This window comes from Oncorhynchus nerka, linkage group LG1, assembly GCF_034236695.1.
Source record: "Oncorhynchus nerka isolate Pitt River linkage group LG1, Oner_Uvic_2.0, whole genome shotgun sequence".
Taxonomy (NCBI): domain Eukaryota; kingdom Metazoa; phylum Chordata; class Actinopteri; order Salmoniformes; family Salmonidae; genus Oncorhynchus; species Oncorhynchus nerka.
The window spans coordinates 19,540,327-19,558,063 of record NC_088396.1 but is presented as its reverse complement, the minus strand read 5'-3'; the positions used below and the strand labels follow the sequence as shown (position 1 = coordinate 19,558,063).

Here is a 17,737-nt window from a genome sequence, read left to right as displayed (position 1 = left end):
AGAGATGAACGTACTTTGGTGCGAAAAGTGCAAATCAATCCCAGAACATTTTCTCTGGTCTGATGAAACAAAAATAGAACTGCTTGGCCATAATGACCATCGTTATGTTTGGAGAAAAAAGGGGGAGGCTTGCAAGCCGAAGAACACCATCCCAACCGTAAATTACGGGGGTGGCAATATCATGTTGTGGGGGTGCTTTGCTGCAGGAGGGACTGGTGCACTTCACAAAATAGATGGCATCATGAGTCAGGAAAATTATGTGGATATATTGAATCAACATCTCAAGACATCAGTCAGGAAGTTAAAGCTTGGTCACAAATGGGTCTTCCAAATGGACAATGACCCCAAGCATACTTCCAAAGTTGTGGCAAAATGGCTTAAGGACAACAAAATCAAGGTATTGGAGTGGCCCTCACAAAGCCCTGACCACAATCACATAGAAAATGTGTGGGCAGAACTGAAAAAGCATGTGCGAGCAAAGCCTACAAACCTGACTCAGATACACCAGCTCTGTCAGGAGGAATGGGCCAAAATTCACCCAACTTTTTGTGGGAAGCTTGTGGAAGTTCAACAATTTAAAGGCAATCCTATCAAATACTAATAGAGTGTATGTAAACTTCTGACCCACTGGGAATGTGGGAATGTGAAGCTGAAATAAATCATTCTCTCTACTATTATTCTGACATTTAACATTCTTAAAATAAAGTGGTGATCCTGACTGACCTGAGACAGGGAATTTTTACTAGGATTAAATGTCAGGAATTGTGAAAAGCTGAGTTGGAATGTATTTGGCTACGGTGTAAACTTCTGACTTCAACTGTATATAGGGGACAAATCAGATTTACAACATGTCTCAAACCGTAAATGGTTTCTCTTCATTATGTATATCTCTGCTTGGTGGAGATTTTCTGGGATGGTGTTCCATTCTCTATCCTTGTTTTTTGAATGGATAGACCAGGAGTCTGCAACGGTAATAGTGGCCTGACCGCGAATGGCCCTGTCTCTCTCAGCGGACAATCGCCGGAATGATTGGAGAAGACTGAAAGGTAACCGGACCCCCCCCTCAATGTGTATGTAAACGTCCGACTTCAACTGTATGTGTAACTGACAGATGCATACACACACTACATGTTAATGTTTTTAAATGTATGTAAATTGTTAAGTATTTTTGTCTGTAATGTCTTTTTTGTTATACGTCAGACCCCAGGAAGACGAGCTATCGCTATTGGCTATCGGCTAATGGGGATCCTAATAAATCAAATCAGCACTGCTCATACCACTCTATGGACTGTCCCGTGACTGTCTCTGGATGCCTGCCAATGCTTTAATGATCTTCAATCTGAGAGAATCATCACCAGAGGCCCACAAGCTCCCATGAAATGCTCTGGAAGGTCAACTTCCCCAGATGCATTCCCAGGTCAGGTCACCTCTCGGGGAGGGTTTGCACAGAGGAAGTTGCCTAACCTTGGCTTGATCGCACAGGGAACTGAGGACTCAAATGTACAGGGGAGGAGAGGGTCGCAACATTTCTGAAAAGGTCCCAAAATGTCCTGTGAATAAGCTGCAAGGGAATCCTCCGACCTAAAATTCTATATCTGGGATTTCAGAAAACCTGATAAACGAATGTGGGTCAGAATCTTACCTCTCCGTTGAAGAAGCAGAAGATGGTGGCTACCAGCAGACCCTGAGAAAATAAAGCAAACAAAGGAGCCCAGTCAGTGCATATCGGTTATAAACCCATCGCTTTAACGCCCTGGGAGGATGTCTCAAGCTCTCAAACACCCAAAACAGTCGAGCCGTGGGGCTGATTTTGCCAACTTTGATGCATTTTGGCAGCGGACCTTTCGAGGAGCATGTAAAACGAGGGCGAGAGAGAGGTACAGAGAGAGAGTAGGGACAGAGAAAGGCGTTGTAATGTATTATTTATTGAGCTGATTCAGCCTGGCACCAGAAGGCACTGACTGTACCTCATCATGAGTTGCAGCATTCAACCCTCCTCCTCCCCTGCCAGACAATGACATATACTTTCTTCCACAGGCCATGAGATAAAGACACAGAAGTCAAAGGCTAATAAGGCGCCGACCTGGTCTTAATCCAATAATAAGAGACGGTGGCTGCAGATGACAACTTCAGTTTTATTGTGGCAATGGGAACGTTACTGCTGCTTACTTCAGAAGGGGTATGGTTCTCTTTTTCTCCCCCAGACACCTTAGTATGCACTTACCGACAGTACGTCACTCTGGACAAGAACATCTGCCAAATTACCATGCACAACATACACGAAAGTCACCCTAACCTTGGTTGGAAACATGAAAGATACATTACTGTAAGCCTAAAAATGTATAATGTTATAGTCATATGTGAGCTAGGGTAACTAGCAGAGAATAGATAGTCTTACCTGATAATGCATTAAGATGTGCATGATGTAGTCGTAGATCTCAGAGGAGACCCGTCCCTCTGGTTTGTAGGGCAACAGGACGTACTGGATCCCCAGGAGAGGTACCAGAATCAGGGTGGCGCGCACCGCCTTCATGTAGAGACTGGATTCAGCCTGGTGGGTCACCTTCAGCTTGGTGATCAGGACACGCACAATGTTCAACAGGAAGAACAGGTTCACCTTGGAGGATATAGAGAGAGGAAAAGGCCACATTTGTCAGAATATAGCCATTGAGAGGATATGTTTATCCAAAGAACCCTCAATAACCATACATAAAAAACAAGGAATACTGTTCACGACTGTAAGCAATAGTGGGTTTACTTCTTGATGTCATAAAATGGTGCATTATGGGTAATACATACGTTTCTGAACCACGGATAAGTGTATTACTGGAGAGCAGATTAACATAACATTCATTATAATTCTCAAATTGACTAAACAAGGAGAAATCAGGCAGAATTCCTCAAAATAAAGAAACATCAGCACATCTGATAAGACATGCAGCTCTATACCAGATTGGACCCAAAGAAAATAATTGCAAACTACAAGAGGATGCTTGATTGTCCGGTTTCCTTTGAAGTCAGACCAATGGTTTTATCAGGTCATTCCTAGAATGCCAAAGGCACGTGGTTCTGCCGAATGACTAATGGGCGGGTCACTAATCTATCAACCTACAGGATAGTTCTGTGAAATTACTTATCTAGATATTTGTTTCCTGGGCTAGTTGAACAAAAACAGTGTGGTCTCTTTTTGTCCATAGACAATATCCTTGAACACTGCAACCCCTTTCCACTTAAGTTTGCACTCAAGAGAAGCAGGAATATAGATCGTATTTACATGTACCTAAATGTACTACAGACTTACCAACAGAGCAGCACAGATGGGCCCATGGATTATGTAGAGGAGTGAAGTGTTGGAGCTTATCCAACAACTGTAGGAGGGGAAGAGACAAATTAGCATTCAGGGTCTGCCGCCTTCTTTTATGGTTTAAATTAGATTTTTACAAGAGCTGCTTACAGGAAACATATTCATAAAATTGGATTGAAAGCTCTAGAAGTGTGCCAACAGGATTCTAATAGGCAATGGGTACATGGTAGGGAATACTTGTAGCTGTAATAGAAACTAATTACAGCAAGATGTATTATGCTGTATGAATAGCTTGTAGTTGAAGAAATGATAAATTCACTGAAAACAATTGTGGTACAAAATACAGTATCTGAACGTAACTCACTTGTCATTGTAGTAGTAACTGCGAGCGATTGCATGTATAGATGCTGGAATTAGAGGAAAGCCTGAAAAACAACAGACATCCATTGTCCGTGACAAACAGTGTTACTTCCATGAAATAACATCCAAACTTCACATCAAAATAATATACGGGTATACGGGGGTATCCCCAAAAACCTACCCCAGCCGAGAAGATAGTACCACATCAAGTGCTGTTTCTCAGCAAACACAGCAACAACGATGAGGGTGTGCAGGTATATCCCTTCACAAAGCATCCAGAAATAGTTGCAACCAAAAAGATAAAGATGGATAAACTGGGACACTTTACAGCTTGTCTGGAAAAAAAGAAAATAAGGATGTTGCACATGCAGTTCTTCTGTGCTTTACTCTTTGAATATCTCTAAAGGCAGCAGCAAATTAGCCGTGTGTATACTGCCATTGCATTGGTGTGTGGCTGTAAAATGTACATATCATAATACACATATAAAATGATCAATCACATAATATCCATCCACCCACCCACCCATCCACTTACAGGGTTTCTTTGTACTAGCTCCTGGTTATTCGCCACAGCGGTCAGCCAGATGATGGTAATGACCGAGTTCAGTACAAAGGAGAAGAAGAGGTTTTTGTGGAGAGTGATTCGCTGACAACTTAAACTCCTACACGAAAGGGGAAAAGGTGTAGACTTTTTCATTGTGGCGTTAAAAACCGAAAGTAATTTGGCATCAACTGTCCGTGTCTAACAACAGATCCAGGAACAAAACCTTTGAATATTCAATTAGTTCTATTGTTTGGTTCATTTATACTCACTTGAAATAGAAAAATATTCCCAGGGAAATTAATAGGGATGTCAGTGATAAGCCATGACCAATGAGGGCCAAGTAGAATAAATTCATGGCAGTCTGAAAGAGAATAGACACAATAAGCCTCATATTGCCCTAGCATATTACTGTATGTGTTCTGAACTCCCTAAACCCAGCTATATAATGACAATGCATTGATGAATCAATACAAAATTATAATGCAAGTCCCATAGCCCTGATAATCAAAGAGCAAAGAGTATTTTCAAGTACTTAATGTCCATTCAATCAAAATAGCCATCTGGAAGTTTCTCCATGAGGTCAAAGTGACATTCCTCACATGCAGCAAGCACTTCTGTTTGAATTAACGGAACGTCCATTTGCGAGTTGTTGTTTTTTGGACCGCAACGTACCATTCTGCCTTCATTAGTATGCTCGTTGCATCGTGTGTAGTTGGTCCATGTTCGGTTGCTCTCGGGATGCAGAAACCAGTGGCCGTTGTCACTGCATATTTTTGTCACCAATTCTGTAAAGCATTACATCAAAATGTAAGTAGATGAATCTATAAACACATCAAATACAGTCTTCAAAATGCAGAGACTTGAAGTTGCTTTTTCTGAAGTCATTTTTCCTCAAAGTAATATAATTTGCAAGTGCTTTTAAAGCAACAATGCTTCTGGCAGGGATGCCCAAACCTCTTCCTGGAGATCTACCGTCCTGTACCAGGCGTCAGAGGAAGACCCCAAAAATGTTCAAAGACTCCAGCTACTCAAGCCATTGACTGTTCTTTCTGCTACCACACAGAATGCGTTACTTGGGCTCCAGAGTGATGCAGCGGTCTAAGGCACTGCATCTCAGTGCTAGAAGTTTCACTATAGACCCTGGTACGATTCCAGGCTGTATCACAACCGGCTGTGATTAGGAGTTCAATAGGGCGGCACCCAATTGGCCCAGCGTAGTTAGGGTTTGGCCGTGGTAGGCCGACATTGTAAATAAGAATGTGTTCTTGTTTGAACTGCCTAGTTAAATTGAAAAAACAGTGCACCAAGTCTGGGACTGTGAACAGTTTCTACACCCACTGCTAAATAGCTAATCAGATGGCTACACAGACTACCTGCATTGACCCGTTCTTGCACTAACTCTCTGGCATTGAATCTATGCACACACACTGGACTCGACCCACACACTCACACATACTACACTGACACTCACATACACTTTTTTTTGCACAAACTCTCCTGCACTGACTCTATGTACACACACTTCAAGTTCTTAGGAACCTAGGCAATATTGAGTTTTTTTTATCTATTACTTCTTACATTGTTACCCCAGGAAATCTTAAGTCTTATTACATACAGCCGGGAATAACTATTGGATATAAGAGCAACGTCAATTTACCAACATTACGACCAGGAATAGGACTTTCCCGAAGCAGATCCTCTGTTCGGACCACCACCCAGGACAATGGAGCGAATTCCAGTAGGTGATCCAAAACGATGATGCCCCAGAAGTGGCCGATGAAGCGGCCACCTGACCAGGCTCCGTAGACGTGCACATCGCACACCACTCCCGAGTATACTACTAGCCAATGTTCAGTCTCTTGACAACAAGGTAGACGAAATTCGAGCACCCAAAACCCTGACAAACTTTTACAGATGCACAATTGAGAGCATCCTGTCGGGCTGTATCACAGCCTGGTATGGCAACTGCACTGCCCTCAACCGCAAGGCTCTCCAGAGGGTAGTGCGGTCTGCACAATGCATCACCGGGGGCAAACTACCTGTTGTATTTCTATCCTGTTGTGTATTTTCTATCCTGTTGCCTAGTCACTTTACCCTTTCATATAGCTACCTCAATTTCCTCGTACCTCTGCAAATTAACTCGGTACGAGTAATCCCAGTATATAGCCATGTTAGATTTACTCTTTATTTTTTACTCTTTATTGGTATTCATTATTCACTGTGTATGTATTCCTTGTGTCACTATTTCAATGTATTTATTTTTATCTTTATCTTTAACCCTGCATTGTTAGAAAAGGACCCGTTAGTAAGCCTTTCATTGTTCGTCTACACCTGTGGATTACAAAGCATGTGACAAATAAAATGTGATTTGATTTGACATGGTGTGCAGGCCCTTGTTCCAGCCCAGCACTAACACACTGATTAAAACAGGTCGTGGTCCAGATTTATGACTATGATTAGATTATAATTTGAAACAGATGTGCTAGTGCTGGGCTAGAACAAAATCCTGCGGTTTATTAGTACAGCATATCTACTTGGTACCACTGAACTGGAACACCCTGTGTCTGCAATTTTAGAAGTACTCTAAGACAGAACATGACATTGTTCCTGTACCAAAGAAGGCAAAGATAACTGAACTAAATGACTATCGCCCCATAGCACTCACTTCTGTAATCATGAAGTGCTTTGAGAGACTAGTCAAAGATCATATCACCTCCACCTTACCAGCCACCTCAGACACACTTCAGTTTCCATACCGCCCCAACAGGTCCACAGACGACGCAATCGCCATCACACTGCACACTGCCCTATCCCATCTGGACAAAAGGAATACTTATGTAAGAATACTGTTCATTGACTATAGCTCAGCATTCAACACCATAGTACCCTCCAAGCTCAACATCAAGCTGGAGGCCATGAGTCTCAACCCCGCACTGTGCAATTGGGTCCTGGACTTGCTGACGTGCCGCCCCCAGGTGGTGAATTTAGGAAACAACATCTCCACTTTGCTGACCCTCAACATTGGGGCCCCACAAGAGTGCGTGCTCAGCCCCCTCCTGTACTCCCTGTTCACCCATGTCTGCATGGCCATGCAACTCAATCATCAAGTTTGCAGACAACACAACAGTAGTGGGCTTGATTACCAACAACGACGAGACAGCCTACAGGGAGGAGGTGAGGGCACTCGGAGTGTGGTGTCAGGAAAACAACCTCTCACTCAATGTCAACAAAACAAAGGAGATGATCGTGGACTTCAGGAAACAGCAGAGGGAGCACCCTCCTATCCACATCGAAGGGACAGCAGTGGAGAAGGTGGAACGTTTTAAGTTCCTTGGCGTACACATCACAGACAAATTGAACTGGTCCACTCACACAGACAGTGTGGTGATGAAGGCACAACAGTGCCTCATCAACCTCAGGAAGCTGAAGAAATTTGGAATATCAACCAAAACCCTGACAAACTTTTACAGATGCACAATTGAGAGCATCCTGTCGGGCTGTGTCACAGCCTGGTACGGCAACTAGACCGCCCTCAACCGCAAGGCTCTCCAGAGGGTAGTGCGGTCTGCACAATGCATCACCGGGGGCAAACTACCTGCCTTCCATGACACCTATAGCACCTGATGTCACAGGAAGGCCAAAAAGACCATCAAGGACATCAACCACCCGAGCCACTGACTGTTCACACCACTACTACCATCCAGAAGGCTAAGTCAGTACAGGTGAATCAAAGCTGGGACCGAGAGACTGAAAAACGGCTTTCCTCTCAAGGCCATCAGACTGTTAAACAGCCATCACTAACATTGAGTGGCTGCTGTCAACATACTGACTCAACTCTAGCCACTTTAATAAAAAAAAAATGGATGTAATATATGTATCACTAGTTACTTTAAACAATGCCACCTCATATAATGTTATATATATGTAACAGGAATCACTAACTCAGAGAGGCTGCTGTCTACATTAAGACCCAATCACTTGACTAGACTCTACCCACACAGTCACATATACTTACAGTGACACCCCCTACACACACATACACACTACATACACCCACACACATAACACATGTACACATGCATACTGACGCCACACACACACTCACACGCACTTTCACACTCACCACATACCCTGCTGCTGTTGTGTATTTTCTATCCTGTTGCCTAGTCACTTTACCCTTACATATAGCTACCACAATTACCTCGTACCTCTGAAAATGTACCCGGTACTAGTACTCCCAGTATATAGCCATGTTATATTTACTCTTTATTTTTGCTGTTTATTGTTATTCGTTATTCACTGTGTATTTATTCCTTGTGTCACTATTTCAATGTATTTATTTTTATCTTTATCTTTAACCCTGCATTGTTGGAAAAGGACCCGTTAGTAAGCCTTTCATTGTTCGTCTACACCTGTGGATTACAAAGCATGTGACAAATAAAATGTGATTTGATTTGACATGGTGTGCAGGCCTTTGTTCCAGCCCAGCACTAACACACTGATTAAAACTGGTCGTGATCCAGATTTATGACCATGATTAGATTATAATTTGAAACAGATGTGCTAGTGCTGGGCTAGAACAAAATCCTGAGGTTTATTAGTACAGCATATCTACTTGGTACCACTGAACTGGAACACCCTGAGTCTGCCATTTTAGAAGTACTCTAAGACAGAACATGACGCAGAAGGCACAGAATAAGTTAGAGGAAAAACTAAAAGAAATGGAGCAATTTATTAATGAAAGATCAAGTGTAATATATTCTAAAAATAAAGCCAACTGGATGGAAAATAGGGAAAAATGCACCAAATATTTTTTTCTCTTCAACATCGAACGGAAAACTATTTACAGAAACTTGTTACAAATGATGGAGTCATCCATGATTCACCAAACAACATTTTGAAATACAATACAATAAAAAAAGAATACAACCTTACATTACCGTGTAGTTTACCAATCAAATGTTCCAACTGTGAAGTACTCAGTATATATATACCGAAAGAAAGAAATTATTTCACTACAATATATTTTAATAGAAAGTTAGCCAAATTAGATTTATGCTACCAGACCTGTCTACATAGCTGGTAAATTCGCTCTGGCTATCTACTCCGATTTCAGGGCACGGGTAAAATAGTCTAGAGAGCTACATTTTCAGATATTGCAAGTTTCTAATTTTGACAGAAAGTAATTTTCATTACAAGTTAAATTGTACAGTTAGCTAGTTAGCTAACATTAGCTGGCTGGCTCACTGGCTAAAATTACATGTATGATCTTATTATTCGTATCTCAGCACAATTTGCTTTTGCTAGTTACAGCCTAATGTTAGCTAGCTAATATTGAACCTGATTGGTTAGTGCCCTGCAGATTCATACAGGGCTGTAACGTCATGAGTTGGGATTATGGTTTGTTGTTTACCTAGCTAGCTACATGTCTTAACAAAATACTCCACTATGCAAGTAACCATTTCATTAGAATGTCACTGCGACAACTGTTGACAGCCAGCTGGTAAATTCGCTCTGGCTATCTACTCTGATTTTTCAGAGCACTCTCGTCTGACTGTGCCAGAGTGCAGAATAACTGAGGAATTTATGAAAGCTCAAACACCCGTTGAATATGGTCGGTGGCAGTAAACGTTGGCAAAATAAAAATTGTTGCCAGCAGCACAGTTGCAGTCACCAATGCTGTGGATACCACAAAAACAGCCTAACCAGCTCTGCTAGGGCGAGTAAAATGGTCAGTGAGCTGTTCTCTTATTTGTGTCTGGAAGTTGCTAGTAAGCTAGCTAACATTAGCCAGTTAGCTTGGGTGCTTGACTGTTGTTGTTGGGACAGAACGCTCGGATTAACCCTTAAAGAGATGGGTGGGTATAAAGCTTAAGAGGGTGTGAACGATGCTGAATGGGTGTAGACAAAGACCTCTGCTGTAGGTACTAAATCATTCAAAGGCCATTTTCTCTTTTTACAAGTTTATCAACTTTCAAAGCAGAATTACTTTCCCATTGTTTCTCAAATGCAGTGTATGATATAACACAATTTCAAATTTTGCTACATTAGACCGAATCAAAGCAGGTCAGTCACAATTGTGATAAATAAAAAAGAAGAGACAGAATCATTAGATCACTTGTTTCGGTACTGCTCATATGTAGCTTGTTTTTGATCGCACGTTCAGGAATAGCTGAAAAAAATTCAACATTTAGCCAACTCTGCAAATAGCACTGCTGGGTGATTTGGTAATCATAGTCAATCGATCAGTAATATAATAATACTCTGAGCAAAGGTGTTTATCTTACATTTACAATCTGTAGAAACTATAAGAAATACAAGCTTCAGAACTTCTGTGAAACATCACAGCACAATGGAAAAATGGATGGTCTTCAGAGATAGATGGGAGGGGTTGAGGGTAGCTGTAGGGTGGGACTAAAAACAAACAAAAGATAACTAATGTCAAATATACTGTCCGTGAAATGTATGTAGTATGTATACGCTGGAAGTGGACGCCTAAGTATTGTTGTCCATTAGTTTACTCCAATCAGGGGAGGGGTGGTAGGGTTAGAGGAAAATAATAAAAAAGGAAAAGATCTTTAAATAATATATATTTACAAAAAACTATATATGGGAAATTGGAAATGATGCATACAATTACATTGATAGCAGCCACAATCTCCGTGGGCTTCGGAGGTTACCTGAGGGGTCAAAGTCCTGGAAGTAGTCAGGGCAGTACTGCTCTGAAGTGAAGCCTGCCTCTGTGTCGTCCCAGCACAGCCACCCATCCCAAGTCCGGTTACACACTGGTCCTGCAGCATAGAAACCATCAGAGAAGAAACCTGTTCAAATAAAGCAGGGGCACTGAGAGGTGAGGTCACTGACACTGTCTGTTACACTAATCAACACTGTGGTTCACCGAAGCAGGTCAAGCCAATACGCAGTTTAAATCAATATGTGATGTAAGTACATACAGTGTCTTCAGAAAGAATTCACATCCCTGGACTTTTTCAACATGTTGTTGTGTTACAGTCTGAATTAAAAATAAATTAAATTTTGATTGTTTTTGTCACTGGCCTACACACAATTCCCCATAATGTCAAAGTGGAATAAAAAATGAAAAGCTGAAATATCTTGAGTCAATTCAACCATTTTGTTTTGGCAAGCCTACATAAGTTCAGGAGTAATAATTTGCTTAACAAGTCACCTAATAAATTGCATGGACTCAATCTGTGTGCAATAAAAGTGTTTAACATGATTTTTTCATGACTGCCTCATCTCTGTACCCCACACATACGATTATTTGTAAGGTCAACAATGGCGCCGGAGAAGAAGGCTGAAGTTTTACATGTCCCCAACTGATTATGTTTTTTGTTTGTTTATTTGTGATGTTTTTGTAACTTATTTTTTTACTTATTTTGTACATAATGTTGCCGCTACAGTTTCTTATGACCGAAAAGAAATTCTGGACATCAGGACTGCGATTACTCAACAATGGCCGGCATAATCCTTTTTCTCCTTTAACGAGTCTGACGAGGCCAACGCGAATGACATACTGCTTTCTCGGGAACAGGCCCAGATCCTCGTGACTTGTGTGAAGAGGAGGCAGAGAAAAAAGGGCCAGAAGGCGGGCTGCCTTCTGAGAATTCGTAGGCGAACCTCCACTTCCTTCCATTCTGCTAGCAAACGTGCAATCTTTGGAGAGTAAAATAGATTATCTATGCGGAAGATTAAGCTACCAACGGGACATTCAAAACTGTGGTATCTTATGCTTCACGGAGTCGTGGCTGAACGACGACACTATCAACATGTTGCTGGCTGGTTATACGATGTACAGGCAGGATAGAACAGCGGCGTCTGGTAAGACAAAGGGCGGCGGACTATGGATTTTTGTAAATAACGTCTGGTGCACAATATCTAAGGAAGTCTCAAGCTATTGCTCGTTTGAGGTAGAGTATCTCATGATAAGCTGTAGACCACACTATCTACCTAGAGATTTCATCTGTATTTTTCGTAGATGTTTACATACCATCAAGGGCACTAAGACAGCATTGAATGAGCTGTATTCCCCCATAAGCAAACAAGAAAACGCTCACCCAGAGGCGGCACTCCTAGTAGCAGGGGACTTTAATGCAGGGAAACTTAAATCCGTTTTACCAAATTTCTATCAGCATGTTAAATGTGCAACCACAGGGAATACATCTCTGGACCACCTTTACTCCTCACACAGAGGTGCATACAAAGCTTTCCCTCACCCTCCATTTGGCAAATCTGACCATAATTCTATCCTCCTGATTACAAGCAAAAATTTAATCAGGAAGCACCAGTGACTAGATCAATAAAAAAGTGGTCAGATGAAGCAGATGCTAAGATACAGGACTGTTTTGCTAGCACAGACTTGAATAAGTTCCGGGATTCCTCCGATGGAATTGAGGAGGAAACCACATCAGTTATTGGCTTCATCAATAAGTGCAACGATGATGTCGTCCCCACAGTGACCGTACGTACATACCTCAACCAGAAGCCATGGATTACAGGCAACATCCGCACTGAGCTAAAGGCTAGAGCTGCCGCTTTCAAGGAACGGGACTCTAACCCCTAAACTTATAAGAAATATTGCTATGCCCTGCGACGAATCATCAGACAGGCAAAGCATCAATACAGGACTAAGATCGAATCACACTACTGAGTAAGACCTTTAAACAGGTCAACATTTACAAGGCCGCGGGGCAAGACGGATTACCAGGACGTGTACTGCGAGCATGCGCTTACCAACTGGCAAGTGTTTTCACTGACATTTTCAACCTTTCCCTGTCCAAGTTTGTAATACCAAGATGTTTTTAGCAGAACACCATAGTGCCTGTGCCCAGGAACTGCTTAAATGACTATTGACCCGTAGCACTCACGTCTGTAGCCATGAAGTGCTTTGAAAGGCTGCCCATGGCTCACATCAATACCATTGTCCCAGAAACTCTAGACCCACTCCAGTTTGCATACCGCACTAACAGATCCACAGATAATGCAATCTCCATTGCACTCCACAATGCCCTCAAAGCTCATCAATAAACAAAGGACCCTGGGACTAAACACCTCCCTCTGCAACTGGATCCTGGACTTCCTGACGGGCCGCCCACAGGTGGTAAGGATAGGTAACAACACATCCGCCACGCTGATCCTCAACACAGGGGCCCCTCAGGGGTGTGTGCTCAGTCTCCTCCTGTACTCCATGTTCACTCATGACTGCATGGCCAGGCATGACTCCAACACCATCATCAAGTTTGCCGATGACGCAACAGTGATCACAGACAACGACGAGGAGGAGGTCAGAGACCTGGCCGTGTGGTGCCAGGACAACAATCTCTCCCTCAACAGGCACGAAAAAACCTATTCCCCCTCAGGAGACTGAAAAGTTTTGGCATGGGTCCTCAGATCCTCAAAAGGTTCTACAGCTGCACCATCAAGAGCATCCTGACTGGTTGCATCACTGCCTGGTATGGCAACTGCTCGGCTCCGACCACAAGGCACGACAGAGGGTAGTACAAACGGCCCACTACATCACTGGGGCCAAGCTTCCTGCCATCCAGGACCTCTATACCAGGCGGTGTCAGAGGAAGGCCCTACAAATTGTCAAAGACTCCAGCCACCCTAGTCATAGACTGTTCACTCTGCTACCGCATGGCAAGCGATACCGGAGTGCCAAGTCTAGGTCCAAGAGGCTTCTAAATAGCATCTATCCCCAAGCCATAAGACTCCTGAACATCTAATCAAATGGCTACCCAGACTATTTGCATTGTCCCCCCTTCTTTTACACTGCTGCTACTCTCTGTTGTTACCATCTATGCATAGTCACTTTACATATTACCCCAACTACCCCCCCGCACATTGACTCTGAACCGGTACCCCCCCCTGTTACAGTATATAGTCTCGCTATCGCTATTTTACTGCTGCTCTTTAATTACTTGTTACTTTTATTTATTTTTCTTATCCATCTTTTTTAAAACTGCATTGTTGGTTAGGGGCTCGTATTCGGCGCATGTGACTAATACAATTGGATTTGTTTTGAAGGTCTCTCAGTCGAGCAGTGAATTTCAAACGTAGATTTAACCACAAAGACCAACGAGATTTTCCAATGGATCGCAAAGAAGGGAACCTATTGGATGGGTAAAAAAAAAGTATACAGCAAATCCCCTTTGAGCATGGTGAAGTTATTAATTACACTTTAGATGGTGTATCAATACTCCCGGTCACTACAAAGATACAGGCATCCTTTCAAACTCAGTTCCCGGAGAGGAAGGAAACCACCCAATAGTGACTTTAGAACATTTACAGAGTTTAATGGCAGGAGAAAACTGAGGATGGATCAACAATATTGTAGTTACTCCACAATAATAACCTAATTGACAGTGAAATGAAGGAAGCATAATAAAAAAAAATATTCCAAAACATGCATCCTGTTTGCAACAAGGCACTTAATTAAGTAATACTGCAAAAAATGTGGCAAAGCAATTAACTGTGTTATGTGTTATGTTACGTTATGTGTTATGTTAGTGTTGGCTGCCTCATGTTATGGGTATGCTTGTAATCATTAAGGACTGGGGAGCTTTTCAGGATAAAACATAAATGGAATGGAGATAAGCACAGGCAAAATCCTAGAGGAAAACCTGGTTCAGTCTACTTTCCACTAGAGACTGAGAGATGAGTTCACCTTTCAGCAGGACAATAACCAAGAACACAATGCCAAATTTACAGTTTTGACTTAAATCTGCTTGAAAAAAAGACTCCAAAATGGTTGTCAAGCAATGATCAACAATCAATTTGACAGAGCTTGAAGAATTTTGAAAATAATAATTGGCAAATGTTGCACAATCCAGGTGTGGGAAGTTCTTAGAGACTCACAGCTGTAATCACTGCCAAAGGACTTCTACAAAATATTGACTCAGTGGTGTGAATATTTGAAATATTTCTGTATTTCATTTTCAATACATTTGCAAACATAAAAAAAAACAACAACATATTTTCACTTTTTCATTATGGGCTATTGTGTGTACATTGGCGACACAATAAATATATTTAATACATTTTGAATTCAGGCTGTATATGAGTATATGAAATCTTTTAATGTTGTTTGTTGACATTACATACAGAAGTTATTGGAGACATCTTCTGAAATATCTTGTTGCTAATGTCTTTGTGGTTTTTTGTCTACTTATCAGTTTGTTATGTACAAAACTAACAAATTAACAACTATTGATTCTGACTAAGCCACTAATTGTATGGTGGCAATGAGATATTACTGTGGAAAACCCAGATAATGAAACATCTCACATCAGACTGATTTCTAAATATAGAACTGCTTCCTGATATTGTCTTCCATCCACCAAAAAGTCCATTTGACTAAAAATCAATCTTAGGGAACAACATTGAATCAGAAACGAATACAAATGCCCTTTCTTGGGTTTGAATTTGAAAAAACAAAAATACCCCTGCTTGTCTCACTATTGACTTTTCTTCACTTTTATCTAATAGTCGGGAGTTTCAGACTTTGTTTTTGACAACAGGGTGGGATGTGGGTTTTAAAGCTTTGGATTGAAATTCACAATCCCCTGGCATGTGGTGACAATAACGCTTGAAATAATAGAAGAGCTAGACGTTGCTCTTGATGGGGAGACTTATTTTAGAAAACATTTCCCTGACAAAGATTGGGCCTTCTACTGAAGAAAATGTGTCATACCTCCTACTGTAGCATCCACCCACACAAACATTTTAATAAATCAATATAACACTAAAGTCAAAAGCATTATTGAAAAAAGAAAAGTGGCAAATATACTTTCCCAAATATCTCCAAACGTTTTGTTTGAAATAGTCAGTTAAGTATGTTTAGGGTCTTTAAAAAGTTTTGGTATTACACCTGTAGGATTACCCTAAAATTAAATACTGATTATAAGTGTGATAGGACTACTAATTAGCCAAGACTCCAAGCGAACATCCCCTAGCTGATTGCTGGTGTGACTGAATGCTAATTAGGATTGGGCAGTATCCAGATAACCCTACCGTCATACCATTTCTGTACTATACCGGGGTATTCAGTATTACCGGATGTGTAGACAAGGGGCACTATTTTAAAAATATATATAATTTCGGCCCCAGGGCAGTAGTGGAAAAAGTACACAATTGGGATACTTATGTAAAAGTACTGATACCTTAATAGAAAGTTACTCAAGTAAAAGTTAAATTCACCCAGTAAAATACTACTTGAGTAAAAGTCTAAAAGTATTTGGTTCTAAATATACTTAAGTATCAAAAGTAGATGTAATTGCCCAAATTTACTTCAGTATCAAAAGTAAAAGAAAATATAAATCACTTCAAATTCCTTATATTAAGCAAAGCTGACAGCACCATTTTAATGTTTTTCAAATTAAAGGATAGCCAGGGGCACACTCCAACACTGAGACATAATCTAAAAATTTTGCATTTGTGTTTAGTGAGTCCGCCAGATCAGAGGCAGTAGGGATGACCACGTATTCTCTTGATAAGTGTGTGAATTTAACCATTTTCCTGTCCTGCTCAGTATTCAAAATGTAAGGAGTACTTTTGGGTGTCAGGGAACATGTATGGAGTAAAATGTTGATTATTTTCTTTAGGAATATAGTGAAGTAAAAGTAAAAGTAGTAAAAACATTTTTTTGAGTAAGGTGCAGAAAACCCAAAACGCTACTTGAATAGTACTTCAGAGTATTTTATTAAGTACTTTACACCACTGCACCAGGGATCAGGAGGGGGTTGAATGTCTCTGCTGTTGATCTTGACATCTCGCCACTTAGCTGGCAAGTTAGCAAACCAGATGCATAGCTGGAGTCCTGACTTAGATATAACATACTCAGCTGACCCCTCCCCGGATGTTGTGTTAAACGCTCTACAACAAAGCTTGCTTAGTGTCCAACAGGTTTTCTCTGCCCTTAACCTTGTTCTGAACACCTCCAAAACAATGGTCATGTGGTTTGGTAAAAAGAATTTCCCTGCACCCCCCGCAGCAACTTGCCCAAGCCTCCCCCATTTCTCCTTCACGCAAATCCAGATAGCTGATGTTCTGAAAGAGCTGCAAAATCTGGACCCCTACAAATAAGTAGGGCTAGAAACTCTGGAACCTCTCTTTCTAAAATGATCATCCGAAATTGTTGCAACTCCAATTACTAGCCTGTTCAACCTCTCTTTCGTTCCTGAAATCCCCAAAGATTGGAAAGCTGCCACGGTCATCCCCCTCTTCAAAGGGAGAGACACTCTAGACCCAAACTGCAACAGACCTATATCTATCCTGCCCTGCATTTCTAAGGTCTTCGAAAGCCAAGTTAACAAACAGATCACCAACCATTTCCAATCCCATCGTACCTTCTCCGCTATGCAGTCTGGTTTCCGAGCTGGTCATGGGTGCATCACAGCCAAGCTCAAGGTCCTAAACAGTATCATAAACTCCATCGATAAGAGACAATACTGTGCAGCTGTATTCATAGACCTGGCCAAGGCTTTCGACTCTGTCAATCACCACATTCTTAT

The 17,737-nt window shown here is 41.5% G+C and overlaps 1 protein-coding gene across 3 annotated transcripts in view; it reads right to left on the bottom strand.

Annotated features, from left to right (window-relative positions):
• Positions 1-17,737, bottom strand: part of LOC115110681 (calcitonin gene-related peptide type 1 receptor) — a 57,462-nt gene that overhangs the window by 4,160 nt on the left and 35,565 nt on the right. For 2 of the 3 annotated variants that reach the window (XM_065012713.1, XM_065012698.1), the window contains exons 4-12: positions 10,889-11,029; positions 4,881-4,993; positions 4,478-4,569; positions 4,200-4,326; positions 3,846-3,999; positions 3,669-3,729; positions 3,302-3,368; positions 2,399-2,617; positions 1,643-1,684 (exon numbers count right to left, since the gene is read on the bottom strand). In XM_065012713.1, coding sequence (XP_064868785.1) covers positions 1,643-1,684; positions 2,399-2,617; positions 3,302-3,368; positions 3,669-3,729; positions 3,846-3,999; positions 4,200-4,326; positions 4,478-4,569; positions 4,881-4,993; positions 10,889-11,029 — 1,016 coding nt within the window. The remainder of the gene's footprint in view (positions 1-1,642; positions 1,685-2,398; positions 2,618-3,301; positions 3,369-3,668; positions 3,730-3,845; positions 4,000-4,199; positions 4,327-4,477; positions 4,570-4,880; positions 4,994-10,888; positions 11,030-17,737) is intronic. The other variant, XM_029636560.2, reaches the window with a different exon arrangement.